Source organism: Leuresthes tenuis, unplaced genomic scaffold (genome assembly GCF_036924035.1).
Source record: "Leuresthes tenuis unplaced genomic scaffold, fLeuTen1.0.hap1 SCAF_22, whole genome shotgun sequence".
Taxonomy (NCBI): domain Eukaryota; kingdom Metazoa; phylum Chordata; class Actinopteri; order Atheriniformes; family Atherinopsidae; genus Leuresthes; species Leuresthes tenuis.
The window spans coordinates 3,645,950-3,673,062 of record NW_027325376.1 but is presented as its reverse complement, the minus strand read 5'-3'; the positions used below and the strand labels follow the sequence as shown (position 1 = coordinate 3,673,062).

Sequence of the window (27,113 nt, the reverse complement as noted above, 5' to 3'; positions counted from 1 at the left end):
ACAGCCTCAGAGCCACAAACACCCCTCACCCAGAGGCACCACCAGGAAGCGCATGTGGTTGAGCCAGTCGGACGTCTTGTTGGCCAGCTGAGTGACGAAGAACTGCAGGATGGCGCCCAGGTAGCTCTGGCCGCCCACCGCCGCCACCTTCACCGCTCTGGGCATGGAGGAGTTACAGTTACAGCTGCGGGGAGACGCAGTGAAAGGATGTTACTGAAATGCATGCAGGACATTTTTCTATGAGCAACAAACCTGATTTAATTTAATTTAGTTAGAAATAAAAGAAAAAAAGAGTTTAACCACATTTAACCTTCTACAAACCCTCAAACAAACTAATATCCTGCTATTTCCAAGCTAAATGAGGATATGTGGTACATACCAGTATGAGTTACATCATTCTATTCAATAAGACGATTTATTTCTTTTTGTCACATGTTCACACAGAAAGGAACCAAAATTTTGTTTGATTTTTAAAGAAATAAACACTAAAAGGGTCTGAGGAGAGCTAAAAGCTGGTAAATGTGGGTGTAAACCTTCAGGGATTCCTCCCATGATCATATTTTAGAGCTGCTTTACCATTTCAGCTCATAAGAAGTAAATTTTTTGAGTGTTTTGCAGAATATCTTTGGGCACCGACTACTGGTTTTAAAGTGCGGCTGCTGGTTGACCAGGAAAGGGTTTAATTGGGGGTGTTCCTGGTTCACAGAGAGCTGCAGCTTCACCTGAGGGAAGGCATGTGCTGCTCCTGCTTCAGCCCACTGTGTTCAGAACGCTTGGATCTGTAAGTTCACAAAGCAGAGGCTCTGCAGATGGGCCGCCTGCTGATTTATTACCTTATTTAAAAGATTCTGGTTACATATCAGTAGGCTGGTAAGTCGCCCTGCGAGGAGCCATAAAAAAAAGCACAGAAACCATCAAAAGAGCTTAAATTGCATTGTTTTAACTTGTATCATCTTATTTATTGTGTTGTTAAGTGTCCTCGAGTGTCAAGAAAGGCGCTTTTTTAAAATAAAATGTATTATTATTATTATTAAATGGATGTATGTAACTTTTATAGAAAGAAAATCAGATTCAAATCCAGATTTTTTTTAAAAATGCAAGAATTTCATTCAGTTTTTCAACAGTTAAACTAAAGTATCTAATTTAAAGATTTAAACAACATTTAAAGAACACTTAAAACCAAAAATAAATCGTTTTTTAAAGGCTTCATCTTAAGGTTAAACGTCTCTGTTGGAGTCCAGCTTTTAAAAAGCAGGTAAGAAAATAACATCCAAGGCAGTTCATCCATTTCATAAGATAATAACAGATGAACTATCCTCATAAATACACCAGATTTTGGTCTTATTGGGATGTTTCCTTCATCTTTGCTCGTCCTACGTTCGATTTTTTATTTTTAGAATTATGCAAACGTGACATTTAATTCCTGGAGCCACGCTTAAATGCCAGCGTCTGTCAGATTAAACCTCATGTGGCCTCGAGACGGCACACAAAACGGTTAGAAAGGAAGAGGATAAACACAGGTTGACGTCTTTAAAACTTTGTTTAGGCGACTGGGTTTTAGAAAAAGATGCAAATCTGAGCCAACATGTGCTAAAAATGTTCTAAACTGACGGGTGAATGTGTTCAACTGGACATAATTTAGTTATTAGTTAGCTGTTATACAGAGGAAGGGTTAAAGGTGGGGTCAAAGGTCAGCACTGAGACAAAATGTTCTAAACTGATGGGTGAATGTGTTCAACTGGACATAATTTAGTTATTAGTTAGCTGTTATACAGAGGAAGGGTTAAAGGTGGGGTCAAAGGTCAGCACCGAGACAAAATGTTCTAAACTGATGGGTGAATGTGTTCAACTGGACATAATTTAGTTATTAGTTAGCTGTTATACAGAGGAAGGGTTAAAGGTGGGGTCAAAGGTCAGCACTGAGACAAAATGTTCTAAACTGATGGGTGAATGTGTTCAACTGGACATAATTTAGTTATTAGTTAGCTGTTATACAGAGGAAGGGTTAAAGGTGGGGTCAAAGGTCAGCACTGAGACAAAATGTTCTAAACTGATGGGTGAATGTGTTCAACTGGAGATAATTTAGTTATTAGTTAGCTGTTATACAGAGGAAGGGTTAAAGGTGGGGTCAAAGGTCAGCACAGACAAAATGTTCTAAACTGAAGGGTGAATGTGTTCAACTGGAGATAATTTAGTTATTAGTTAGCTGTTATACAGAGGAAGGGTTAAAGGTGGGGTCAAAGGTCAGCACTGAGACAAAATGTTCTAAACTGATGGGTGAATGTGTTCAACTGGACATAAATTAGTTATTAGTTAGCTGTTATACAGAGGAAGGGTTAAAGGTGGGGTCAAAGGTCAGCACTGAGACAAAATGTTCTAAACTGATGGGTGAATGTGTTCAACTGGAGATAATTTAGTTATTAGTTAGCTGTTATACAGAGGAAGGGTTAAAGGTGGGGTCAAAGGTCAGCACAGACAAAATGTTCTAAACTGAAGGGTGAATGTGTTCAACTGGAGATAATTTAGTTATTAGTTAGCTGTTATACAGAGGAAGGGTTAAAGGTGGGGTCAAAGGTCAGCACTGAGACAAAATGTTCTAAACTGATGGGTGAATGTGTTCAACTGGACATAAATTAGTTATTAGTTAGCTGTTATACAGAGGAAGGGTTAAAGGTGGGGTCAAAGGTCAGCACCGAGACAAAATGTTCTAAACTGACGGGTGAATGTGTTCAACTGGAGATAATTTAGTTATTAGTTAGCTGTTATACAGAGGAAGGGTTAAAGGTGGGGTCAAAGGTCAGCACTGAGACAAAATGTTCTAAACTGATGGGTGAATGTGTTCAACTGGACATAAATTAGTTATTAGTTAGCTGTTATACAGAGGAAGGGTTAAAGGTGGGGTCAAAGGTCAGCACTGAGACAAAATGTTCTAAACTGATGGGTGAATGTGTTCAACTGGACATAATTTAGTTATTAGTTAGCTGTTATACAGAGGAAGGGTTAAAGGTGGGGTCAAAGGTCAGCACTGAGACAAAATGTTCTAAACTGATGGGTGAATGTGTTCAACTGGAGATAATTTAGTTATTAGTTAGCTGTTATACAGAGGAAGGGTTAAAGGTGGGGTCAAAGGTCAGCACTGAGACAAAATGTTCTAAACTGATGGGTGAATGTGTTCAACTGGACATAATTTAGTTATTAGTTAGCTGTTATACAGAGGAAGGGTTAAAGGTGGGGTCAAAGGTCAGCACTGAGACAAAATGTTCTAAACTGATGGGTGAATGTGTTCAACTGGAGATAATTTAGTTATTAGTTAGCTGTTATACAGAGGAAGGGTTAAAGGTGGGGTCAAAGGTCAGCACCAAGACAAAATGTTCTAAACTGATGGGTGAATGTGTTCAACTGGAGATAATTTAGTTATTAGTTAGCTGTTATACAGAGGAAGGGTTAAAGGTGGGGTCAAAGGTCAGCACTGAGACAAAATGTTCTAAACTGATGGGTGAATGTGTTCAACTGGAGATAATTTAGTTATTAGTTAGCTGTTATACAGAGGAAGGGTTAAAGGTGGGGTCAAAGGTCAGCACAGAGTTGAGTTTTCCTGACAACCAGGAAGTGGAGAAGCAGAACGTGTCTCAGAACTCACAACTTCTGGATGCGCGTGAGCACGGCGGACAGCACCGCCTGGATCTCAGCCGCGGAGCACGTGCAGACCACCGGGTGCCTCTGGCCCTGCAGCTGCTCTGCAACATACTGCAGCAAACCCACACAACAAGTCAGACGTGCCACGGAAGGGGAGAAGCGGGCTTTGTCGTGGGAAGCGCCCAGGCTTACCTGCCCCTGCCAGTCGGTGCCGTTGACCAGGATGAGGCTCTCCGGGAGCGCGGAGTCCGACAGCAAAATGTGGTTCAGCTGATCGTACACGGCTTTCCTCAGGACCTGCACACAGTATGCAGGGGAGATGAATCCCCTCATAGTGACACATTTACTCTGCGGATGACTCAGCGGCACATGCATAATTCATCCCTGAGCCCCAGGCGGGTCGTACATTAGCAGAATTCTTTACTTTGAGAAGTATGTGGGCAGAAGAGGCGGCGAACAAAGCCCTGTTTAAACCCTTTGTGTGGATGCATGTCTCTGTCTTGAAGGGACGATGCAGCTTCTAATCAGATCCTGGAAAGAATTCAAATGAAAACTCTAGCTGTGGCTCAGGTTTCTGTACCGGCGTGCTGTGGCCCAGCTCCGGGGACCTCTCCGAGTCCGAGCTGTTGGTGCGTTCGCTGAGAGGTTTGGACAGCTGTCTCTCCTTCATCGGGGTGCTGCTGCGTTTCTGCCGGGGCGTGTGGCCCCCGTCCAGCCTGGAGGAAAAACACACAAGTCCAGGTGAAAACCTGCTCAAATCAGCCGTGTCAAAAAAAATAAAAGATGCAGCGATAAGATAATGGCTCAAAAGGTTCATGTCTGAAGTTTAAAAACCTGCATTAGCTGATTAAGTTCCTTCCTGGGGAAACATTAACCACAGCACGGACGGACTGTTGCATTAAAAAAGGTCCTTTTGTGGTAATTTTGTCTGTTGCTGTGATCGTTTTCCAGCTCTTAATGGTTGTTTCGGGTTGTTTTGTGTCTCTTTGTAGTCCTTTGCCTGTTATTTTAATTTTGTGCAGCATTTTGTTCATTTTGCTCCTCGTTTTAGTCATTTTCACCTCATTTTCCATCTCCTAGCAGCCACTTCATAGCTACTTATGATGGTTTTGTGTCCTTCTCTGGGATATACATCATATCTTTAGGTCTATTCATGTCTATTTGGACTCAGTAATGTTAGTTACTGTCAGAACTGTTTCCCAGGAACAAGTTTTACCAAATAATTGGAGCTTTTCTTGTTGCGTCTTTATATTTCAGACACAGCAGCAGGAGTTTTCCGTAAAGAACTGTGTGGTTAACCCAAGTTAAGCCACAGACTAAGAGGATTAACACAAAAATTGAGGCGTGACCTCAGGGAAGAGCAAAGCAGATTTTTCCTGGAGTCAACTAAAAAATTCAGTGGATAAACGTGTAAAATATTTCACAGTTTACCCGGAGGCGTTTTTAATTTGTTACCTTGGTGACGACAGGGGCGGGATTTCATTCTTGCTGCTCTTCATGGGCGTTCGGGGTTTCTCTGCCACTGACACGGTGATGCAGGGGCCCACCTCAGCAAACAGCTCTTGATCCGTTAGCTCCTACATCGGCGAGTCCAAAAGAGAGACAGTTGACCCCTCTGAGTGATCCCAACCCTTCATTAGCTTTGCCACTGCCACACTGGCTCATAAAAGCAGGGAAATTCGTACCAGAGTGTCAGTCTCAGATAGGATCTCATCCAGGTTGCGGCTGCGGGAGAGTTTCATCTTCTCCAGAGGAGGCTGCTCCCCCTGCTGGAAAGATGAGGGAGGCGCAGTCAGACGGGCTCAAAGAGACTCGGGATTCAGTAAACAAAAAGAAATGAGGTCATTGTGCAGCCACAGCACGCTGCTTCAGGGGGAAAACATCCAAACCAACCTCAGAGAGCAGCGGGGTGTCCTGAGGATGTTAGTTCTCACTGGTATTTTTAAGCCTCGCAGAGTGCAACAAATAAATCAGCTAAAAACCCTTTTATTCAAGTGAAATTAGCCTTTTTCTGCTGAACAAAGTGTGCCAATAGTAGTCACAAAGCTCTTTTCAGCACCACCACGACAAGATGTAATAAAGCTGCTTGTGTCAGACAGCGGCAGAGACTCCTCTGTGAAAGAGTTATTGGAGTTCTGCTCCATTAAGCAAATGTTGGCTTGAAACGTTTCTCATCATTTGCGATCTGCCCCCCTGTGGCTTTAGATTGTGGATTTTTACCGCCTCACAGTGATGCCACATGGTGTTTTATCATGCTTGTAGCTTCATCTGAGCGTGTGCTCTTTAACTATCCCGAGCGGGGTGCTGGTTATTTGTCATCTTGGAAACTTCTATTAGGTTAACGAGTTTATTTTTAACAGGTTGAACTGCTTCACCCTCAGTGGGCATCAGATGAGAAGTTTTATGTAGTTATTGGAGAGCAACATATATAACCTGAGTGAGTCAGAGCTACTCACCGGACTGAAGGGATCTCGGCCCAAGCTGCCTTTGCTGTTCAGGCTGCCGATCTCTGTCTGCGAGCTGGACTGAGACATCCCCTCAAAGAACGGCCTGAACAAACGGGGAAAAAAGGTTTCAAACCCACCGAATTCTGCTTCATGCGAGGTAAAGAGCAGCTCTGACCAGCAGGGGGAGCTCTGACTTGTTTCATCCAGCATCGATCGCCACAGATATCTGTGAGAAATAGCAGAAACTGTGCTTCTGCTCTCACCTCAGCTTGGGTTTGGGTGTGCTGAGGATGCTGTCAGTCTCCTCCATCTCTGGCCCGCTGTCACTCGGGTTGTACATCTCCAGGCTGTCGTACAGCTCGTCCAGGTCCTCCTCCACCTCCTGGATCTGCTCCCTGGAAACATGCTCCAGACCAAATCCGACCTGAACCACACACAAAGAGACTTTCCACTTATCCAGCTCTGTCTGTCACTGTCACTGCTGAAAACATGTGAACAGCAGCACTTTCCTGAAACCGAGCACCAATAACTTCCTGTAAAGAGAGACATGTTGATCCCAACTGTAACACTCAGCAGGGCTCAGTGCCAACATCAAAGTGGACCCACCAGGCCGTGTGAGGCTGAGATTTCACTCAAGGTGACACGTAAAAGTGAAACGAGCGAGATGCCTGTGAGCCAAAGTGACCCGTTTAAAATCAGAGTGGGTCAGACAGCTCAGCTGTTGCTCCACTAATAAGAGAACAGGTTAAAGCACAACACTGTAGCCCAGTTATGGCAGTTCATAAATCATTTAGCATTCTCTGATTTAGGACTGCTCAACGGTGGGTCATGTGACCGCTCTGCGGTGCAGGCGGGTCAGTTTAGCACAGCTGTGGAGCCTTTCAGCTGTTAAACATGGAAAATGTGGTTTATTTGTCTTCTCTGAAGAAAGAATGGTGAATATCGAATATTGGGATTTACTCAGATGGTCTTTTCTTCTCTTTCCGGTGACTCTAAATCAACTGCTTTGATGGGTTAGGGAAACATGGGTTGTAATGATTCGCAAAATCGCTGCAGTCAGTGTCACTTATAAGACTCTTACTTATATATTGGATGAAATTACTTCAGAGCATCACTATGAGATAATTCTGATTTATTTCAACTGGACTTTTGGTCATAATTCTTACAGTTAACCACTGAAATCTGGAGGATGAGATGTTAATTAGGGCGGAGCAATTTTAATCGATACCGCGATATATATCAAAATTTTGTTTCCCGATAAAGTATCGATTTTTCAGCCCTGAGTATCGATTAAATTTTTTTTTTTTTTAGCAAACTTTATTGAAAAGTCAGACGTTACAATTAGTGAAAACACAGAACAGATTAGTTCATATAAAGTATAGCTCAGTGGTTTTGATGGCTTTTCTGTTTATAGAATGTAGGATTGTTGTAATTTATATTTTTAGCTCCTCAAAAATGAAAAAAGATGGTTTGTGATTAGAGAATTTAGATTTGTGTTTATGGTATTTAGCAAGTAAAACAAGCAGGTTGATGATGTAATATTCACACCATAAACATGAGTCTATGCTGAAGACACATTTGTGACATGTTTGTTTGTTTCTGTTTGTCTCGCGGTGTTGTTCCGGTTCAAAGGTCAGACCAGCAGTCCAATCAGCACCGATTCAGGTCAAATCACGCTGTCCCTTTGTCAGAAAAGTTTGCTTATTATCATTATATAAAAGTCACAGCCAGAGAGGCCATTTCATATCAAAACTTCACAAGGAGAAGTTGGGAGACAAAGAGAGCTGTGTTTTAAGAACTGATTGTTATCTTTATAGCTCCCCAAATAAGGAGATGCCTCCAAACTCAGGAGATTTACCAGACCTGGGCACATAGAGGATTGTATGTTTGTGTGTGTGTCACCAAATAAAAGAGCAAGGGAGGCAACCACTCGTTGGAGAACTCTGCAGAGAGAAGGTTTGTGTTGTTCTGCAGGTAAAATACTCTCTGCCTCTGAGGGATTTCTTGGTTTCATGCCGTTGTCTGTGAGTTAATTTTTCTAACATCCTTTCAAAGCTTTCAGAAAATTATATGTATAAAATCGCATCGAATCGTTGGCTGAATGCCGTGTATCGTATTGTATCGTGAGATTAGTGCATCGCTGCAGCCCTACTGTTGATAACACACTGTGTGAGTAATTATTTCACTGTTCACCATCATTTCTATTCCAAAAAGTAGGCTAAGCTAAGCATTTGAGTAGAACTGGAGTTTGGTCTCCAACTAAATATTAATCAGTCAGTAAAACTAACAGAAAGATCCACACGGAGACCGATGCCAAAACAACATATTAATCACACCTCTGTTCTATTTCAAATGATGATTTTTGTCTTTTTAAGCTGCCAGCTGAATCTCAGTTGTTCTGCCACCTCTCCCACGCACATCTCTGTATGTCAGAGCTAAACGGAAATACGCGGCGACACTCTGAAACCCGCAAGTAAAGCTGAAAGGGAAGGCTGGAAGGACAGGGAAAGAGAGAAAAAGCCTACCTCATCTGTGACTTTAAACCTTTTCAGCAGGGCGACAAACTTCTGCTTGATGTTGGGTTGCTGTGGAGGACAAAGATGGAGAAGATGAATCACTGAGGTCGTGTTTGGTGTGAGGAGGGACCCAGGAAGAGCTGACAGGAGCGAGATATCACACCAATCTCTGCTCGCTTTTCACGCTTTATGACTCAGAACAACAGCAGTTAATGGAAACAGCATCAGAACATATTTCTGAAGGGGAAAAGAGAAATTTATGGCGCCATTCCTGTCTCGTGTTATTAAAGTGGAATATCTGGGAGCGTGGGAGCTCTCAAGTCAGCCCGTCTCACACAGATGTTTTCCTGGCTCATCACAAGGCAGCTTTTATGCAACAAGCAATTTGAAAAAGCAAGACATTGTTTAGTCAGTATCTAATAAGAATGACTCAGCAACTTTCTCTCTAAATGTATCACCTATATTTGCTTATATTCGCTCCCTCTTTCTAACAAATATCTCCCACTTCAGCACATTTACCATCCATATACAGACTGTTTCTGTTTGATTCACTGATAAAACACCTCTCCGTGGACTCGTAGAGCTTTTATTAGCTGAAAAGTGCCATAACTCTGCTGTGAGGGTGGCGAGCGTGACCTAAAGAAGAGGCAGTAGAGCTGCAACAGCTCCACAAACATCTGCAGAAAGAGCATTAGTTCAATACCAACACAATTAAGAACTCACTCTAAAGAAAAGGAAGCCATGCAGACCGCATTCTTTGATTATCTTAACCCGAATAAGGCCATTTTTGGAGTAAGTAGTAATTAAATCAAGCTATGTGGTTTATGCAGAACTGAGCTGCATTATGTGGACATGTTTGCACCTAAATTGCACTGTTCTATCAGTGTTTGCTGCATCCTCTGGGCTGCTCCAGTCGTTTTATGGGGTGAAGGATGTCACGACATGACAGGATGGCAGGATTTAATGTGGGTGTAAATTATTAATCAAATTCTGCTCCGTGACATGAAAACAGAAACACGACAGGAATGTGCTCCCTGCCAGCACCACAATGGGAATCATGTTGTTTTATTTAGATGCTGTTCATACTTATTCATAAAGTGCTGTTTGTGAGACAATATGAGGACAGTTATCCTTTTAATATCGATTAAATTAAAATCCTTCGGCATTGAATGGATCAAAACTTCTGTTTCCCACTGAAATGGTTTTCAGAAGGTCTGCAGCTCCATTCTCACATCATTATTAGTTGATTAGTTAACCAGATTAACCACCACCGGCTCCCCTGTCGCGCTGACATTTTCAGTTTTTTCTTAAGGGAAGAAAACGATGTCTGGAGACGTGAGAACTTATTAGATGCAAAAGCTTTCCACGATTATTCTCTTTTTAACATTTTAACACCACGAGCAAAGCTCTCGTCAGCAGTTCAAGAGGAAGTCTGAGTGGCTGTTCGAGAGCCGCTGTGTTTGGGAAGCAGAAAGCAAAGAGGGTCAACTTGTGTGTGGAGTTCGAGCTCAACAGGACGGCTCCATTAACAACAACACCAGAAAGACTCCTTTCCTGCTGGAAAACCACAGGTACGCTGTCATTTGGAACATCACCAGTGATTCTGCGTCCTTGAGTGTGAGAATAAGCATCCGTGCTTCCCAGGATGCGGTCAGGGTCATAACGAGCGGTTGTACTGACTCGTCTCAAAGCTTTCCTCCCACTAAATTGGTCGGAATTACATGTATGGAGACTTGGAGGGAGAAAATGGATTTATAGATAAAGCATTAACGTGAGGCAGGCAGGAGGAGTGAGCTGATAAGGAGGAGAGCTGAGCAGAGGCTGAAAGAGCTGAGACCAGTGCAGTCACGTCAGGTTCATTTGCTTTGGACACGAACACGAGCAGGAAGACGGAAACCATGCGAGACGGGGAGAGAAATGAGGAGACGGGACGTCTTTTTTCTTACTCTGGTGATGGCAGCATTGGAAGGCAGCTTACGTCTCGGCTTCTTCTTCCTCACCTCTTCATCTTCGTCATATAGATACTGAGAGAGGCAGAAGGAAGGACAAAAGGAGGTAAATTTAGCAGGAAGAAAGAAGGCAAGAATGAGGGAAAATAAAGAGAAAGAGGAGATAAAAGTGTTGCAAACAGTGTTTTAGAGGTTATTACCACGTTAGTTAAAAGAACGAGGCTGATGGCGCTCTGGATCCGTCTTACTGTAACAGGAAATGACTGAAAACTAACAGTTAATCTGCCACAGCAAAAGGTTTGCTCTGTGTGGTCTTAAAGCCACTAAAAGCATGTGGATTTGATGACTTCATAACTGTAATTTTGCAACAGAAGCATGAATGCGACTCATGCAAAACTCCACTGGTGCAGAGCCCAGTTCTGTGGCACATTTCCCTGAACTTACCTTTACGTAGAAACTTGTTCCAGACAGTTTGTTAAAGCCTAGGAGCACAGACATTACTTCAGGTGTGTTTTGCTTCGGTATTTCCGTGAGAAAACACTGACTAACACAACAAAAGCCCTTCAGCGACACCTGCTGTGATATGTCCGCACATCTCCTCCACCCAAAGACTGCAGAGGCTCACATCTGTTCCTGATGACTTACTCTTCCACCTCTAGGCTTCACCGTCAGGACTCTGCATTCGTGTTCCTCAGCAAACGTTTAGCACTGTAGTTCAGTGCCAAATAGAAAGAAAGGGCTTCCAGTCCTCAGATCTCATCGATCTAGGCTGACATTAAGGTAAGTTAGCGCGATTTTCCACAAAAGAAATAATGCCCAGAACTACAAACAATGTCCCTACACAGCTTCCATACTTTTCCAGATTTCTCTGGTGATTTTTGGCCATTTCTGACATCCTAGTACAATCTAGATGTTTAATAAATGGTTTTATGTGTGGAATCATTTTACTTTAGCTGCCATGCTAAAACAGTGAGCTCAAACGTACACAAACGCTTCATTATTCCCGGTATGCCTGCTCCAACAACCCCAAAAGAACATCGAAGATAAAGGACGGATGTAGGGTCTTCCCTCCCTGTGGAGAAGGCATGAAGACATGCGGCTTGTTGAAAGACAACAAAGGGAGACACGAGGCAGAAGACCTTGCACAAGTTTAATGAGGTCATCAGCTGGCTGGATAAGAACCAGGCTGCAGAGCCGCAAACCCTGAACCCGTATTTCAAGCCACCACAGGCTGAGCCAATACAGTCTGACCCGTTTACAGAGTATCTGTTGGTTCTTAGCTACTGAAAAGGTGCATCTCAAAAGCCTAAACTGACGGGTAAATGCAAAGTAAACTGGTTTTTATCTTGAAGAAAACACTATAAACTGAGCCATACGTTTTAATAAAATCCTGCATCATGGGCCCCAGCTTTGACCTTTTGGCACCCTGCTGAAGTCTGTCTCCACCTCTGTACAGCACCACTCCCCCAGCTTCTGTTTATCCTCCCTCCATCCCTCCTCTCAGTCTTTTCAATCTGCCCCTCAAAGCCTCACTGCTCCAGTCTTATCTCTCCGTGCTGTCTGCTCGCTCTTTTCAATCTTTCGCACCGACGGGCACCGACTCCCCCTCACATCCCCAGAGTGTCTTCACTTTCTCTCTCATAATCCGAGACACAAGGTAACAGAATAAAGAAACCACAAGCGCTCTGCTGATGCTCGCAGCAGTTTGTTTGCTAACAAAAGGAAAAAAAACCCACAAACCAATATACTTCGTCTTTTTGTCTGTGCGCCAAGAATTTTTTAGAGAAGAAATGAAGATGGACGACACTGCAGAGCCATCCCTGTTTATTGGCTCCAAGGACGCTGAAACCACTGCTTCATGAAAAATAAAACCAGATAGAAACACCGTTTTCTTTTTCCATGCTTTCTATGGTTTTAAATTGACCAACTTTGGTTAAAAACCTTTAAAAACTGGCAGCAAAGAGCATCGCAGCACAGCACAAACATGGACAAACTTCTTCAACAACACACACCAGATCAGATCAGTTCTGAGATCAGTGCCTTTCTGGCCTCGTCTGAACACACCTGTCCATGAATAGGGTCGTCGCTGCCTTCCTGTTCTGACGAGTAGCTCTCTTCCTCTTCTTCGGAGTAGTTGTCGATGTCTGGGGAACGATCTGCAGAGGAAGAAAGATGCTGCGTTACTGGCGTCCGCCTGTGGTTGTTGCAGAGTGAGGAGAGACAGCTGTGCCAACACTACCTGACATCTTTGCTTTGGGTCCTTCGTGATCGATGGGCTGGCTGGAGAGGGAATAGACTCTGACCTCAGCCACAGGCACGGAGGCGTCTTTCAGCTGGCTGTGGAGGCCCAGGACCTGGGCGCCCTCACTGGGGTGCTGCATCACCTTCAGGCGGAAAAGACTCGTTTGAACACTTTTAGAGCGAGATGCATTAAATCTGTTTCCTGTTTCCTGATCTTCTACGTTCTACCTGTGAAGCTTTGCTTTGAATCGGCTGATAAGAGCCTGATGGCAGTGTCTGTGACAGAGGGCCAGAGCAGCATCACGACAGCAAGAAAAACCCTAAACTCGTCCTCGTATGTGATGTGAATAAAACCCTGATATGCTCCGAGGAACAATTATTTTCCCAGATGAGATTCTGAATGCGTGGAAATGAAAGCATCCCCCATCCGTTATCTATGCATGCCAGCTGCCATCGGGCGAGAGGCGGCGTACACGCTGGACGGGTCGCCAGATGAAAACATCAGAAGCATAAATATTAACTCCGAGACGAGGACAGACACTGAACCGCACACTTTGTTAAAAAAGCACGAGGCGAGGGGAGGAAATGCAGACTGTGGCAGAAAAAGGAAGACAGACACGAAGCAGACGTGGGAGATAATGGAAGGAGAGGAAAAGAGGAGGCTGGAGAACGTCTGGGATTAACTAAACCCAATGGCAGCTAAGAAAAGGTAAAGGCATGAGCCAGAGAGGCTGTGTGTCTGCAGCCAGCAGCCGCATCACCTCCCCTACGCATGTGGCTGTGCATCTAACTGAATGAATCTCGCCTCTCTGCAGTCTGCTCACACTTGCTGAGTTAATGAAGTCTGAGCGGCTTATTATGGAGACGCAGATTAAAGAGGGACATTACTCCTTCGGCTGGGGTTCAAATGCTGCTGGTGGCTAAATTTAACCAGTTTCCAGTCAGAAAAACTATTATGCAAATCTGCCAAACAGCACATTATGCGTATTCGATGCAAAATACGGATTTCATCTTTTTTTTCATCCTTCGCTATTTTCCCCATGAAAAGACTGAACACACTGATGGATTCAGTGCAGATTCATCCTCTGAAACTATGCCAAAGCTTTTAAACACCACTGGAAAGAGAGTCAAAGTACAGCCTCCGCTGATTGAATCCATTATGTCCAACGGCATGAAGTGAATTCTCTCAGAAAATACACTTTTACCACAAAAACCAAAGCCTGAAAGGTGCTGTTCATCACTGCAGTGCTCAGATTTACAGAGGAACAAAAAGACAGATGGATGGAAGTGAAATAACTCGAGGATTCTTCGGAGCACAAGCAGCAAGACCTTTCTGGGTAGAGATGTTCTCCTTGTTCTTGTTCCACCTCTACAGGTGATTTACGGCGCTTAAAACAACAAGCAGAAATAACATCAGTCACATTCACCGCTGTGGCTCCCAGCTGCATCTCCTGAGCCACTGCAGGCCCACGCGAAGGGACAGTTCAGATGAATCCCAGCTGCAGTTTAGGCTCAGAGCCCAGCCACACCAGAGATGTAATCTCTTAATAAAACAACTGTTTGACTAAAGCCATCATCTCCTGTTCCAGCCTCTGAAATCTCATCATTTTCTCAGTTTTCTGTACATAAAAACAACAATTTTCTGTTGTTTTTGTAGACAAAAGAAGCAATGCAGAGACTTTTAAGTTGGTCGTGGCCACTTTTCATGTTTCCAAGCCTAATACTGAACTCTCCTTTTTTTAAAAATGAGTGTGTATTCTGTGGGAGCCTGAATTTATAGGCAAAGCCTTTCTCAACCTTCAACAAGTTGCAGGATTAAGTCCATCCTGCTGTTTGAGGGGCCAGTGGAAAGTGTCTGGCACACGAAAGAAGCTCGGTGCCACTGACATGACTCTAAAAGCTTATGTGTGGCCCCTGTAATGTTAACTCTGATGCACACCAAGAGCTTTAGACAGACTTTTGCAGCAGCTTCTACTGTGTCTCTGAAGAGAGTGAGTCTGAATCTTTGGTGTGAAGGAGTCTGTGCAGCACTTTGCAGTGAACCTGTCAGCAGAAAGAGCCTCATGCACAACATTTGACTGTATTTTACATCAGAGTACAGTTGCATCCTGTCTTAGATCAGGAAGGCTTCTCATCAGGACTATCAAGCAGCATGCACTCATGCTCTATCAGCTCACGCTGTCTTTTTCTACCCTTTCTCATTTCTTTGAGCTGCAGACCGAGCCAGTTTCATTGCCTTTATTTTCTGGCAGCCAGTCTGTTCAAGGTGTTTTACGCAGTTAAGAATTTGGACTGCACTGGAAAGCACAGCCTGTGAGAGCCACCGGGCTTTCAGAAAGTGTGACGCTCGCACCATAAATCCCAGTCCTCGTAGAACGGCTTCATGTTGCGGGGGGGCGGACAACGGGAGGAGATGCTGGCAGAAGAGGCTCAAACCTAATTGGAAGTTTGATTCATGGTGACATTTGTACGTGCCAGGAAGGCACAGCTCAGCCAAAGATTGAAATCCACCGTCTGGTTTCACAGTGCACTCCTTTCAATTGAGTTTGGATGAAGGTCAACGTTTGATATGTTTTCAGAGGCATCAAAGTGGATGAAAAAGTAGGAATATAAAAAAGGAGGTGCATGAGGGGCATGTGCAATGGGAGGCGATACATCTCAGTTACACAGAGACTGGATTTAAGCATGTGTGAAAGAGCGAGCCTGGGACTGGTTGTTTGTTGGGTCAAATCCTCAGATCAGCTGAGGACATTTCCTCAGGATGAGATTCTGCTGACTCAGCAGCGCCCAAACCGGCTGAGAAATGCAACGTGTGGAGACCGAGACCCTTCATCTTTCTTTTAAAAGAGAACCAAAAGGGAAGGATTACAAAGGAAATCAGACTGAGCTCTCGTCTATGAACCACAGAGTTCATTGTGGAGCCTCTTGGGTGTTTGGGGCCAATGCTGAGAAACGCTCTGCAGGAAAAACTGTGCTAGAGTTTCTAAATTCTCCCTGTAATGAGAAGGATGCTCAAGAACACATGAATCCGTCCAGCTTTGGTTCATTGTGAGGAAAAAGTGATCACTGGTCACACAAAGAACAAAGATTAACCCCCCCCCAGCAGTGCAGGGATTAACTATTACTGCCAGTATTTATTATTCCAACAACGTGAGAAATGAGCCATCTCATCCCTTTCATTAACATTTGATCAAATATTTCAGCTCCGTTTCCACGGAGCAAAGCGTGAAGATGAAAGTGGGCAAATGAACGGAAAGTTGGGCTGTTTTTAGAAAATATAAATCTAATTAACACTTGTGCAAACACACTAAACATTAAGCATGTCAGAGCCAGGGCAGCAGAGCGATCAATGCATCGTGAGGTCTGCACAGTTGTTATTTTGCACAGTAAAATGTAGCCAGACGACCAGCTGACTTTGTCCCTTTTTGCCAGTGAGAGAAACTCCCAGCAGCACCACATTCTGCCGGGCTCCAGTGATGCTGAAATATGACTCATATGTATCCCCGAAAGCTCTGAACATCACACATGCTGCCTGTCATACCTCAGCCATGTTGATGAGCCCCAGAGCCAGAGTCTTGTAGCCCAGGATGGTCCGGTTCTTGTATCGTTTCCGCCGCTGCAGCATGATCTGAAGCTTGTTGGCGTCCCTCTTCAGGAAGTGAGGATACTGCGGGTAAAAACATGCACAAAATCAAACTGCTGCAGAGAAGAAGCAGCGGATACACAAAGCACATTTGTTCCTCAGGTTCAGATAATTAGACGGATGTGAACGGCATCTTGCATAAGACATTATCACCTGCTGAATTTCCTCTGGTGTCAGGCCACTTAGTCACATCCGAACTATGACATAACCCATCATTAAGAATCTCCCCGGGGGCGCTATATCTGGAACTGACTCCTGCAACAGCGTTGGAAGCCGCCGCGACACGACTCCACAGCCTCCTTTAATAGGCTCCGTCTCCACAGTATTGTGGCTGACACAGTTTTAATGTATATTATATAATGTCTGGTTCAGTGCACCCGGTAAGATTCAGAGAAAGAAACCCCCCCCTCCCCCGACCTTTCAGCAGCGTTTAGACTCATGGAAACACGAAAGGATGATTTAGAGCAGAAGAAGAAGATTAACTCTGTTCTGCCTGTGGATGATCTTAATGTATGTCAGGTTGAGCTTCACTGGAAGCAGAGTCTCTGTCCCTGCATTACAGAGTTTATGAGTGTTCAGAATAGACTTTACTCCGAGCTTCATGTCATCAGAAAGCTGTCTGGCTTGTTTTTCCTCAGCTACAGGGTGCAGCTCAGTCATTACAGTGTTTAAAGAGAGCGGCAGGGCCCCGACCCTCTGAACCTTTGTCTGTACCTGCAGGGAGAAGGTGAGCTGCAGGTCGGTCTCCGTTAGGCCTGCTGAGGACAGCAGGATCTCATTGGAGCGCAGGATCCGCTTGGAGCCCTAAGGAAGGAGACGAATGGTCAATACACTGGAAACATGGCAAGAGAGAGCAGGGATAGATGGAAAGATTTCTGATGGTGCGTCCAGGCTGACTCCAGCAGAGTCAAAGCAATGAATGATCATCACTCAAACCAAGAGAAGAGCGAAGGAGGCCGAGAGAGAAGGAAGTGAAGGAGAGACACTGAAACTGGTGACAACAGCGTCAATTAAAACAGGTGCCAGCAGAGAATTTACCGCTTTATTAAGAAGGGAAACAAGATAAAGACAATAAAGAGTGAAAACAACCACCAAGCAGAAAGTAAACTGGGTTTTCTGCAGTGATCCACCTCGACTTTAACCGTTCATACTAAGAAACATCCCAAAGCCTGGCAGCATCGCTGCCTCCATCAACGACAGGAGCAACGTAATTCAGAGTAATTCAAAGTAATTCAGAGTAATTCAAAGTAAACATCTGCGGAGGACTTACAGCAAGTGTTCTGGCTGCAAATCAAAGAAGAGGAAGTGTGTCCAGATCCAATAACCTGACTCCACAAAACAACTTTACAGAAGTGGAAAATGGGGAAGAAGAGCTACTTTTTTTTTAAATTGTTCAGCTTTTAAGCAGCTTCTGACCCAAGTATTTAAGTCCTATAATGAGATTTTGCTGACTGGAGCCACATAAATAAAAGCCAAGTTGACTAAGTAGAGCTTTTTTTTCTTTGTACTGAGCTGCTTTATTCTTACAATCAAATAAAAAACCACAAAGCTAAGTTCATACATTTCAGAGTGTTTTTCTTCCACTGCTGCAGCGTCTAAATGTCTCAGAAGTGCTGTCGTACCTGCAGTTTGACGGCGATCACCACCGAGGTGAGGTCTTTGTCCAGCTCCTTCAGCATGATCAGTTTCTTCAGGGTCAGGTTGAAAAGCCTTACAGAAAAGAACACAACGACACTTGAATTACTTTCCACATCCGGCTGCCTCGCAGTGCATCGGCTTGTTTTCACAGCACAAGCAAAATGATCAAGAAGCCAACAGAGACACATTTGTTCTAAAATAGAGCTCTTTGCACAGTGTGAAAGCTCAAGAAACTCAACTTGGAAGTCAAAAGCAAAAGAAAAAACCCTGTCTGCAGCTAAAGCCTGGTGCACAGAGCAAAGATGACTTATGGGTGCCACATCGGACAGGGAGATGGGTTCAAGGACCATCTCTGCAGTGACCTGACGACCAAAGACAGCCAGGGACAAATATCTGACCGGGTCAGAACCTGCAGACTGCCGCTATGACCCACAACAAACCAACCAACCAACAGGAATGTAGCATCGGGTGAGGCAGCGATCAACAACACAGGCGCCATTATGGGAAAATCAAAGCCAAACCAGTTAAAAGGAACCTGAGGGATTCAAACAAAGAAGCAAAAAATATGCAAAAGCCTCGTCTGTCCTCCAGCTTATACCAAGACAAGGAGGCAGCATGGGGGGAAAAACAGGAAAAATCTACTGAATATTAATGTTACGCTTAGAATTTTTACTACTCTTCACGCAGTCTGCAAGAAGTCAGCTTTTTAAACTGATATCGTCCTCATACAGCCTGTATAGGTCAGTCATTGGATGCCTATCGCACAGTGTGAAGCTGGAAGTGAACATATAAGAGGCTGCAGTCAGTGAAGCAGCTTTAAGACACATACTGTAACTCACTGTGGGGACGTTAAAAAGCACAACAACATGAAAACACTGCAGAATGATGGGAATCACCGGAGCTACGAACCGAGCACTCATGGAAACGTGGGTCAGGAAACCCGTCTTCCATGTCTGTCACCAGTTACACTGCAAAAAAACCTGCATAAATGCTGAATTAACCAGATTGGACAGACATAAAGACACCTGCTGATGTTCTGGAGGTGATTCTTGCTGCAGTAGATGTCAGCAGGACCACGAAGACACACAAATAAGCGAAGGAGCAACCTTCAGTCTCTCCCGTTTAAAAAGAACAATCAAATAAAGCAAACCTAAAATAAAGTCTAAAAAAAGGCGTAAAGTGCAGCTCAAGCTGATTCAAACGAAGCCTGCGACGGGACTGAAAATAGTTTGCTATTTTTGTAAAAGTTAAAAGGAGCCTCCTTTCAACTGAAGCCAGCGCTTACGTCAAAGCGCACAAAGAGACAGAGAATACTCCTGATATGTCTTCCATTTTAGACTGAAACACAAAGTCGAATGTGGGGACAGGTACAGAGACAGGAAGAAAGAAAAAACCACACCCAAACTGCACATGTGCAGCCAGGGGTCAGTCTGGCTGTTCAATAATTCATCTGCAGGACTTAGGAGGCGGAGAGGAAACCACCGAGCCTGAAGGGACTCACCAAGCCACAGAAAAACACTGCAAACACAAAAGATCGCATGCAGCAGGAGCAAAGATTGAGAGGATGACGGAAGAGCGGAGAGAGGAGAAAGACAGGGAGAGGGGGGGAGCAGGAACTGACAAAGAAACAAAAAGAGAGGCACTGAAAGATGTGAAAATTGAGGGAGACAACACAGAGAATAGAGATGTGGTGAAGAAGAAACAGATCGACTGTCTGACGCTGCAAAGAAAAAAAGGGTAAAAAGGGACGTTTCATAAAGTGAAACAAAAGGCAGCGTTTAACTGCAGAGGTAAGCAAATAAGTCAAGGAAAAGGCTGTGAAAAGATCCATTTAAGATGCCTGAAAAGAAAAGCAAAAAGCCCAATAACGGATCAATAGTCCAGACGGGACAAAGGTAATATGCTGACATGCAGAGAAGCACTGGAACACAAACAGACTCACTCAGACTCCTCTCTACAGAGATTAAAGGCAGGCAGAGTGGAGGGAGAGCTTTTCATTCCTCAGCTCCTTCTCATCTCATGGACCTGCCACCAAATCCACCCCACTGGCTGCCTTTCATCTTTCTTTTTAGGCGCTCACATCCCCCGAACTGAGATGGGCCCGACTGCTGATGCAACCATCAGGAAAAACCCAGCAGCAAACACTGCGAACCTTTCTCCCCCCAAAAAAAGCCAAGGCTTTCCTGATCAAAGTGGGCAGGGGACCCGAGATCCATCAGCACAAACTGATCAATTTCTCTTCTGACACAAAGTGCAGCTCCTGCTTACACCTGCTGGATCTGAGTGGTGTTGAGTCAAAGTGGAGAGGAAGCAGAAGGGATCGATTTGGGACAAGGCAATGGGTAAAAGACCCGAATACAAACGATTATTTACTCTCCAGCATCCTTCACAAGAACCTCTAGTGCTGCTATAACCACACCAAGGCACAGGCAGGGATCTCCAACTCCGGTCCTGGAGGGCCGCTGTCCTGCAGGTTTTATGTTTCCCTGCTTCAACACACCTGATTCAGATGAAATGGATCTCTTCAAAAGATTGTTCTGCTAATGAGGCATCGACCTGAATCAGGTGTGTTGGAGCAGGGAAACATCTCAAACCTGCAGGACCGGAGTTGGAGATCCCTGCCATAGAGGAAGGTTTGTGCTGAAAGGAGTTTGGTTTGGGACTAAATCATCGATAATCTTTAAGGACTCGAGGACTAAATATTTCAAAGCTAGTTTTCCAAATAAACTAGTCAAACTTGGAATCTAAATGCAATAAAGTGACATGACTGGTGGAGGCTTTAAAACCACCTTCTGTGGACTGTTTTAGATGCACAACATCACAGGAAAAACGTGGTTGACTCTAGCTTTTTAGATCAGGTTAAGATACCTCAGCTTCTGGTATTCAGGTGTCGTGGGCTGCAAGGCGTGCAGCAAAAGATGGTCCTTCTCCTCTCTGAATGACTCATATTTGAGTGGGGAGTGTCCACTTTAGAATATGTCCATCGCAGCAGACGATAGGCAGAATAAATCTTCTGCTTTACCTGCTATTTCCTTCCCATAAAGTCACAAAGCTGACGTCAGAGTAATGTCTAAAGCCGAATTCGGACAGAGGCGTTATAGGAACCCAGTTCTAAGACCTGTCCTTCCCCAGGGGAACTGTTTCATGTTGCATTCACACATGAGTCGGGGGCCTCGACAGGGACTGATGTGACGCAGCCGTCTGCCACAGACGTGTTACTTTAGCGCCACTCAGCAACAGAACAGAACCCGGGAAAAGTAAGGAGAGAAGGAAACAACAGCAGCAAGAAGCTAACATGGAGAGCGAGGAGGCCACCGTGTTCATGGTCTGCATGGCGGTGATATTAATCATGGACGATCACATCAGGCGTCTAAGATGGAGGCTGGAAGAGCGCACAGCGAGAGTCAGGAGACGGAGAATCCAGCAGCGGGCGATACTTCTTCCTTTCATGGAGGAAAGAAGGAGAGCAGAGCGCCGCAGACAAAGGAGACGAAGTTCAACTTATTAAACAGGCGCCGGTTGGGTCCGTGTCGTATGAGTAAACATTTCAGACAAGGGGCGGAGCTACAGCCACCAAACACCTACGGCATGTTCCTGTGGAACCCAGAAAAGACCCTGAAGGAGCTAAAATGGTTTGTGTTGCTATGGAAACCAGAAAAGACCTCGGAGAAGGAGCTAAAATGGTTCTAGGAACTGAGGGCCGTGGTCCCTGGTTCCTAAATGTCCGAATGTGCAAAAAAAAACGGCTCTAGGAACTGCAAAAGGTTCCTACAGTGGGAATACGCCCCCGAAAACCCTCATCATCGGACGTCATAGCTGTGGCGAAGCTCCGTTGAAGAGTTTTAAAGCGTGACCATCCCTGAAGATAAAGTCGCTGCTCGGTGTCAGCGCGGTTTCTGCAAAAGTTGAAACACAGACCGTGGCTGAAAGCTTCACGGAGACATTCAGCCACTTCGTGTCCAGGTCCAGGAACACAAAGGAAAGGCTTTTCCTTGCATGCATCACTCAGCTCCAGCACTGTAAAGCAGCCAGAGAAATGAATCTCAGTCAGAGCACAGTGGCTGACAGGAGGCATCGTATGGAAAAGGTCAAAACAGTCCGCCTTATGCTGCAGTCGTCACTTCTGCCTCGTCTCCTCGACAGCCGCCACGGCACCTCAGCTGCACATTATTTCCAATCAAAGCAGAGTGGAGGCTGACTCAAAGAGGAAGGTATCAGAATGTGGCAGTGAGGGGCAGAATGGGACGACAAATAACTCCAAAAACCTGCTTCTGCACAGCAAAAGCTGAGATAAAATGATGGGTTGCAGAGCATTGTGTAAAAAAACAACAAGCCAATTCGTCTTCCAGGGAGTGGAGCTAAGCCAGGATTTTGATTAATTCCCAACAGCTTTGAAATCTCTTGGAGCCAAATGTGTTTTTTAAACCGATAATTGGGTCCCTCACCTGCAAGGTGACGGCGTAGGAGAAAGTTAAAAGTATCAGTTCACTGGATGGCAAAAGGATTCTGAATGTGAGCTCAGCTGAGACGATTTAAAGTAACATCACATGATCAATAAAATAAACATCAATCCAGCTACGTGTCGCCTTCACTGGCGCCTGGGACGTTTCAGGGTGGATTTAATGTGGTAGCCTCTTTCAGAACTCTATAAAAACCACGATTGCCTTCCATATCTGCTCATTATTTGCTGTTAGTTGTGCTGAGATGGAGGCCAGGTCTTAAACTTCTCGTCTTGAAACACACATTTTTCATGGTGTTAATGCTCGTGTCTTTCGTTTTGATATCTGCGCTTGCCTCATTGCTTTGGTCTCCTTTATTAATGATAAACTCAACAAAAGTATCGATGTCCAGCCACCAGAAGTGAAAGCGACATTTTGAAGTGGAAGCGGCTCTTGCTGCAGTTCCTCCAAAGCCTTTTTGCGCCAAAGCGTAAAAAGATGTCCGATTCTCTGGTAAAACATATGCAGACGCGTTCAGTTTCACTTCCTCCGATTTTACAAGCTCTAGTTCCAAAGAAGAAGACAACGGGAGCACACAAGGTTTGGATATTTCATAAGCAGCTGGGTGAGAAAATCACAATAAAAATGCAAAAATCTTGGTTTTCCTGTTGGTTTTCCAGGACTTTTATATTATCAGTCGTTGGCAGTCAGTTAAAGTCAAACTATCTTTATTAGAAAGTCATTTAACTTTGTAACAAACAAGAAAAAAGGCCCATTTTTGTGGTTTGTGCTCCCATTTTGTGTTATGAAACCATCTCACTGTCGTTGAATGTTGTGTAATAAAACACGACGTGTGCATCTGCAGGGTTCATGTGAGAAAGTGTGGATTTGTGTGTGTTCTCAGTGACACTCTGAGTGCATAAGCTTGTCCTAAAAACTCTCCGTGGACCTATAGGACAAACTGAAAAACACTTCTCGGGCTGAGTCACCGGCGTGGAATAAATGTTTAATGCACCTTTGACTGATAACGCCTCTTATTTTGCTGGCAGCTGCTGATATTTGTTTTTATGTGTGTGTGTAGAAAAAGGCATGGGTGGATGAAACGGGGGAGCTGACAGAGGCAGGGAATGGTTCGATAACGTCTGTGGGCAGATTGACCTATGATTTTCTGGAAAGGGCAGTCTCTGCAGAGGCAAAGATAGACGGCGTGTCTATCAAAGAAAGAATTATACACACGCAATAAGACGTGAAACAACATCATGTATCAGTCCAACGGAAACAAAAGCCAGTTAGGACAGCAAAGAGGGGATTTCCTTGAGTTAATTAGGGCTCTTTTAATTGATTTGCCTGCTAGATATGACGTGTTTCCACAACTGAATAATATTCAGCCTATAAGGGGAAAAAATGAGGCTGGAAACTTATAACGAGTGAGAAAAGAACCTTTTCTCAACATCTTTATGGTGTTACTGCCATCAAAATGTCAAATTAAATTAAATTATAGTGCCTAAAGTTTGAAATACCTCATTATCTCCAATAGTTACGATAAACTAATCGTAGGACAAGAAATCTAACCGAGATATTGTTGGAAGCCTCAGTTTAGGAGCGATTCAGGGCAACTTTGAGCAAAGGAGGGACATAAACTGATCTCAGAGAGGGGCTGTACGTTCTGCCTTTAATAAGACATGAAATGTAAGCCATCCTTTAGCAGCGATCTTTAGAAACCAACACGTGCAGCTGTTCCATCCTTTTTATCTTAACAGGGGGAAATGGTCCAGTTTATCATTAACATCTGTGATTTCCAGCCTGTCCAGACGTGAGAGAAGGCCTCGGTTGGCACGAACATCTGCCACACACCAGCGTACAATCATCAGAAAAGGCCCCAGGTTTGACTTTGGAGACTCGAGTGTGTGTTTAAATGCGCGCCTGTAGCTTTAAAAGGAAGGTGCCTATGGTTGCCCTGACAACAGTCGATCATGGGAGGTCTGACCTTGTCGTGTGGTACAAACAAAACAACATGGTGAGTACTCCTCCTTTTCCTCATTTCATTTCTTTGTTTTCCGCCTCCGTCACATCGGACTCCTCCACCTTTTTTGTTTTACCAGCTCTGTCTTTTCTTACTTCAGCTATTTTCCCGACCCTCTTCCTTCACATTTGATCTCATCCTCGTCTTCAGAGCTTCATCTCCTCCCTGACTTAGGGACTATATAAGGACAACTGCTGTCCTCCCTGTCTTACATAACACCAACTCTTCTCATCCCATCTCCTTTCCCTCCACCCTCGGTAACGGTGCCAGTCTGTCACCCTCTTTCTTTATGAGCTTCTCCTGCTCCTCATCTTTCCATTACGTGGATTAGTCTGTCCCCACACTGAGGTCCAGCGTCTTTCAGGTGAAAGAAGCGACAATACTTCACTAAATGAGCTGCTGGGGCAAAAATACACAAACTAAAGTGTTGATCAGGGGTTAAACCTTTCAGTTAAATGTTATTTGTGGGTATTTTCAGCACAGTTACACGAGATCCGCACGGTTTTATTGCTTAGAAACAGTTGTAGGAGTATCTGAAACATTGGTATTAGACAGCTATCATGTTTTGATTTTAAACGCATGAATTAAAAATGAAAGTTTTAATTCAATCAAACCCCTACAGCTGAAGTGTTTGCACACAAATCAAAGTGCTGCATCCAAGGCCCAAAGCACGCACGTCAATATTTGATCGGTGTATGACTGTGTGTTTGAGATTAAACACGGAGTAGAACTATAATTTCCTCTTAGTCACCATCTTTCCCCAGTTACTTTGATTCAGAGTGGTTTTACACACACACAAAGCAAAAAAAAATAACCTGCAGACATGAAGAAGAAAGTCTTCATTGCATCAAAACCCCGAAAACCAGCCGATCAAACACTGATGCCCGAAAAGCGCCGCTTTGATCCGTGCATCGTGCGCTTTCTGCTATGAACGCGTGTGTTCGTATGTGTGTGTTTAGTGTGAAAGGGTCGAAGTTTAAGTGGCTTAAAACCTCACATGGGTGGTTTTTGATCCCGAGGTCCTCCATGAGCTTATCTGCAGCCTCCGTACCACACGCTGATGTCCAGCCACTCGCACACAGGCGCAAACAAAGGGAGCAAAACACAAATATAATCACTCAAATTAACCTGTGCATTAAGTCAAGAGTGGAAACAAGACACAGGAAAACGTCTGAGGATGAATGAAGCCATCTTTCATAGTGTGGATGCCCCAAAGCAGCAAAAATAACAAGCATTTGGTTCATCACCAACGTCTTAAAATAGCTCTTGGCTGAGTGGGAACAGCCTGTAAAGATGTCAGCAGCAGTCCTGAATAAATGTGTCTTCTCCTGATGTCATGTAAAGACGCATCTCCAGCTCTAAATGCGCATCACTACGGCTAAACGTGGAAACATCTGGAACATTAGCTGACAACAGGGATGCGGAGGAAGCTTCTCTGGCTGGAAATGATTCTGCAAGTCAGCAAATAGGGAAGAAACTGTGGGTTCAGAAGTGCAGGAAGCATTGGCCCCATTAGTGTCACAGAAGCAGAGGTTTTTCATCTGACTCTAACTCATTCAGTCATTTTACGTTTTAATTACCACACGCCCCCCCGACCACGACTCAAAATACATCAAAGTCTTTTAAGATAAGCTTTGACATTAGACATCAATTCATGCTGGAAACAGAACAGAAACTCCTTCAATTCTGAGCTATTTTGAGTTGAAAACAGTTGTAAACTTCTCACTTTGTACCAGGAGGACGATCTTGGTCTGAAGTGATCATCAGTTCTGACCGCTCTGTGATAATCTGTGCTTTAAATAGATGTTGGAACTGAAAAAAACCTATTTTATACTTGGTCCCTGAAGTTAAAAACGGTTTAGTTCACCTGAACACCCCCACGGTGCCGTGGCTTAATGGTGGAAGTGTTGAGGAAACACGGCCCTTTATTTTACACACATAAACGGAACTGAGAAGCATAAAATGTTCATTTATTACATTTTCGGGTTTTGTTATCCTTTCCAGGCAATGATTATAAGAGCTATTTGTTGTAGGCCTTCTTCTGGCATTTGGAGCTGCTCTGACCAGGTTTTACAGGGGCGAGCTTGCAATAAACTCTACATCTTTTAAATACTTGCAGGCGTAACTATCAATAAAACTGCCTTGGATTCAACCGAGAGCCTGGAAAGGATAACGCTTCATATATAAGAACCCCACAGCCTATTCGGTTTGTTCTTATCTGGCTCAACTTCTAAATAAAAGCTCAGTAAATATGAAAACAATGGTTCATCACGGGGTGACGGCTGGTTTATGTGGAGTAACTCATAGGACTGCGATCAGGTGGGAAACAGCTTGGAATAATGCAGAAACACCAGCAGCCCAAAACATCGGAGCATTTTCCTGTTGAATGCATGATGGCTCTGGCTTTAAAAGTGCTGGTCAGCTTGCTTTCTCCCTGTTCTCTTAGGGTCTTCCCCAGGATCTCACCCTCCATCAGCTGGGGGAGTCACCCTGGATCCCTCTGCTGGATAAAGGATGGATGGATAAATCTCTGTGGCGCTCACATAATAAGGCTAGAAAGAGCCAACTTTCTGCTCATTAT

At 44.3% G+C, this 27,113-nt stretch overlaps 1 protein-coding gene across 3 annotated transcripts in view; it reads right to left on the bottom strand.

The window, feature by feature from the left end:
• LOC140281977 (phosphofurin acidic cluster sorting protein 1-like) overlaps positions 1-27,113 on the bottom strand; it is a 54,918-nt gene that overhangs the window by 7,396 nt on the left and 20,409 nt on the right. The window contains exons 2-16 of one of the 3 annotated variants that reach the window (XM_072376501.1): positions 18,055-18,142; positions 17,147-17,236; positions 16,331-16,456; positions 12,788-12,932; positions 12,613-12,704; positions 10,546-10,623; positions 8,609-8,668; positions 6,347-6,507; positions 6,093-6,186; positions 5,322-5,405; positions 5,092-5,213; positions 4,217-4,352; positions 3,829-3,933; positions 3,641-3,747; positions 30-184 (exon numbers count right to left, since the gene is read on the bottom strand). In XM_072376501.1, coding sequence (XP_072232602.1) covers positions 30-184; positions 3,641-3,747; positions 3,829-3,933; positions 4,217-4,352; positions 5,092-5,213; positions 5,322-5,405; positions 6,093-6,186; positions 6,347-6,507; positions 8,609-8,668; positions 10,546-10,623; positions 12,613-12,704; positions 12,788-12,932; positions 16,331-16,456; positions 17,147-17,236; positions 18,055-18,142 — 1,643 coding nt within the window. The remainder of the gene's footprint in view (positions 1-29; positions 185-3,640; positions 3,748-3,828; positions 3,934-4,216; positions 4,353-5,091; positions 5,214-5,321; positions 5,406-6,092; positions 6,187-6,346; positions 6,508-8,608; positions 8,669-10,545; positions 10,624-12,612; positions 12,705-12,787; positions 12,933-16,330; positions 16,457-17,146; positions 17,237-18,054; positions 18,143-27,113) is intronic. The other 2 variants (XM_072376502.1, XM_072376503.1) reach the window with 2 other exon arrangements.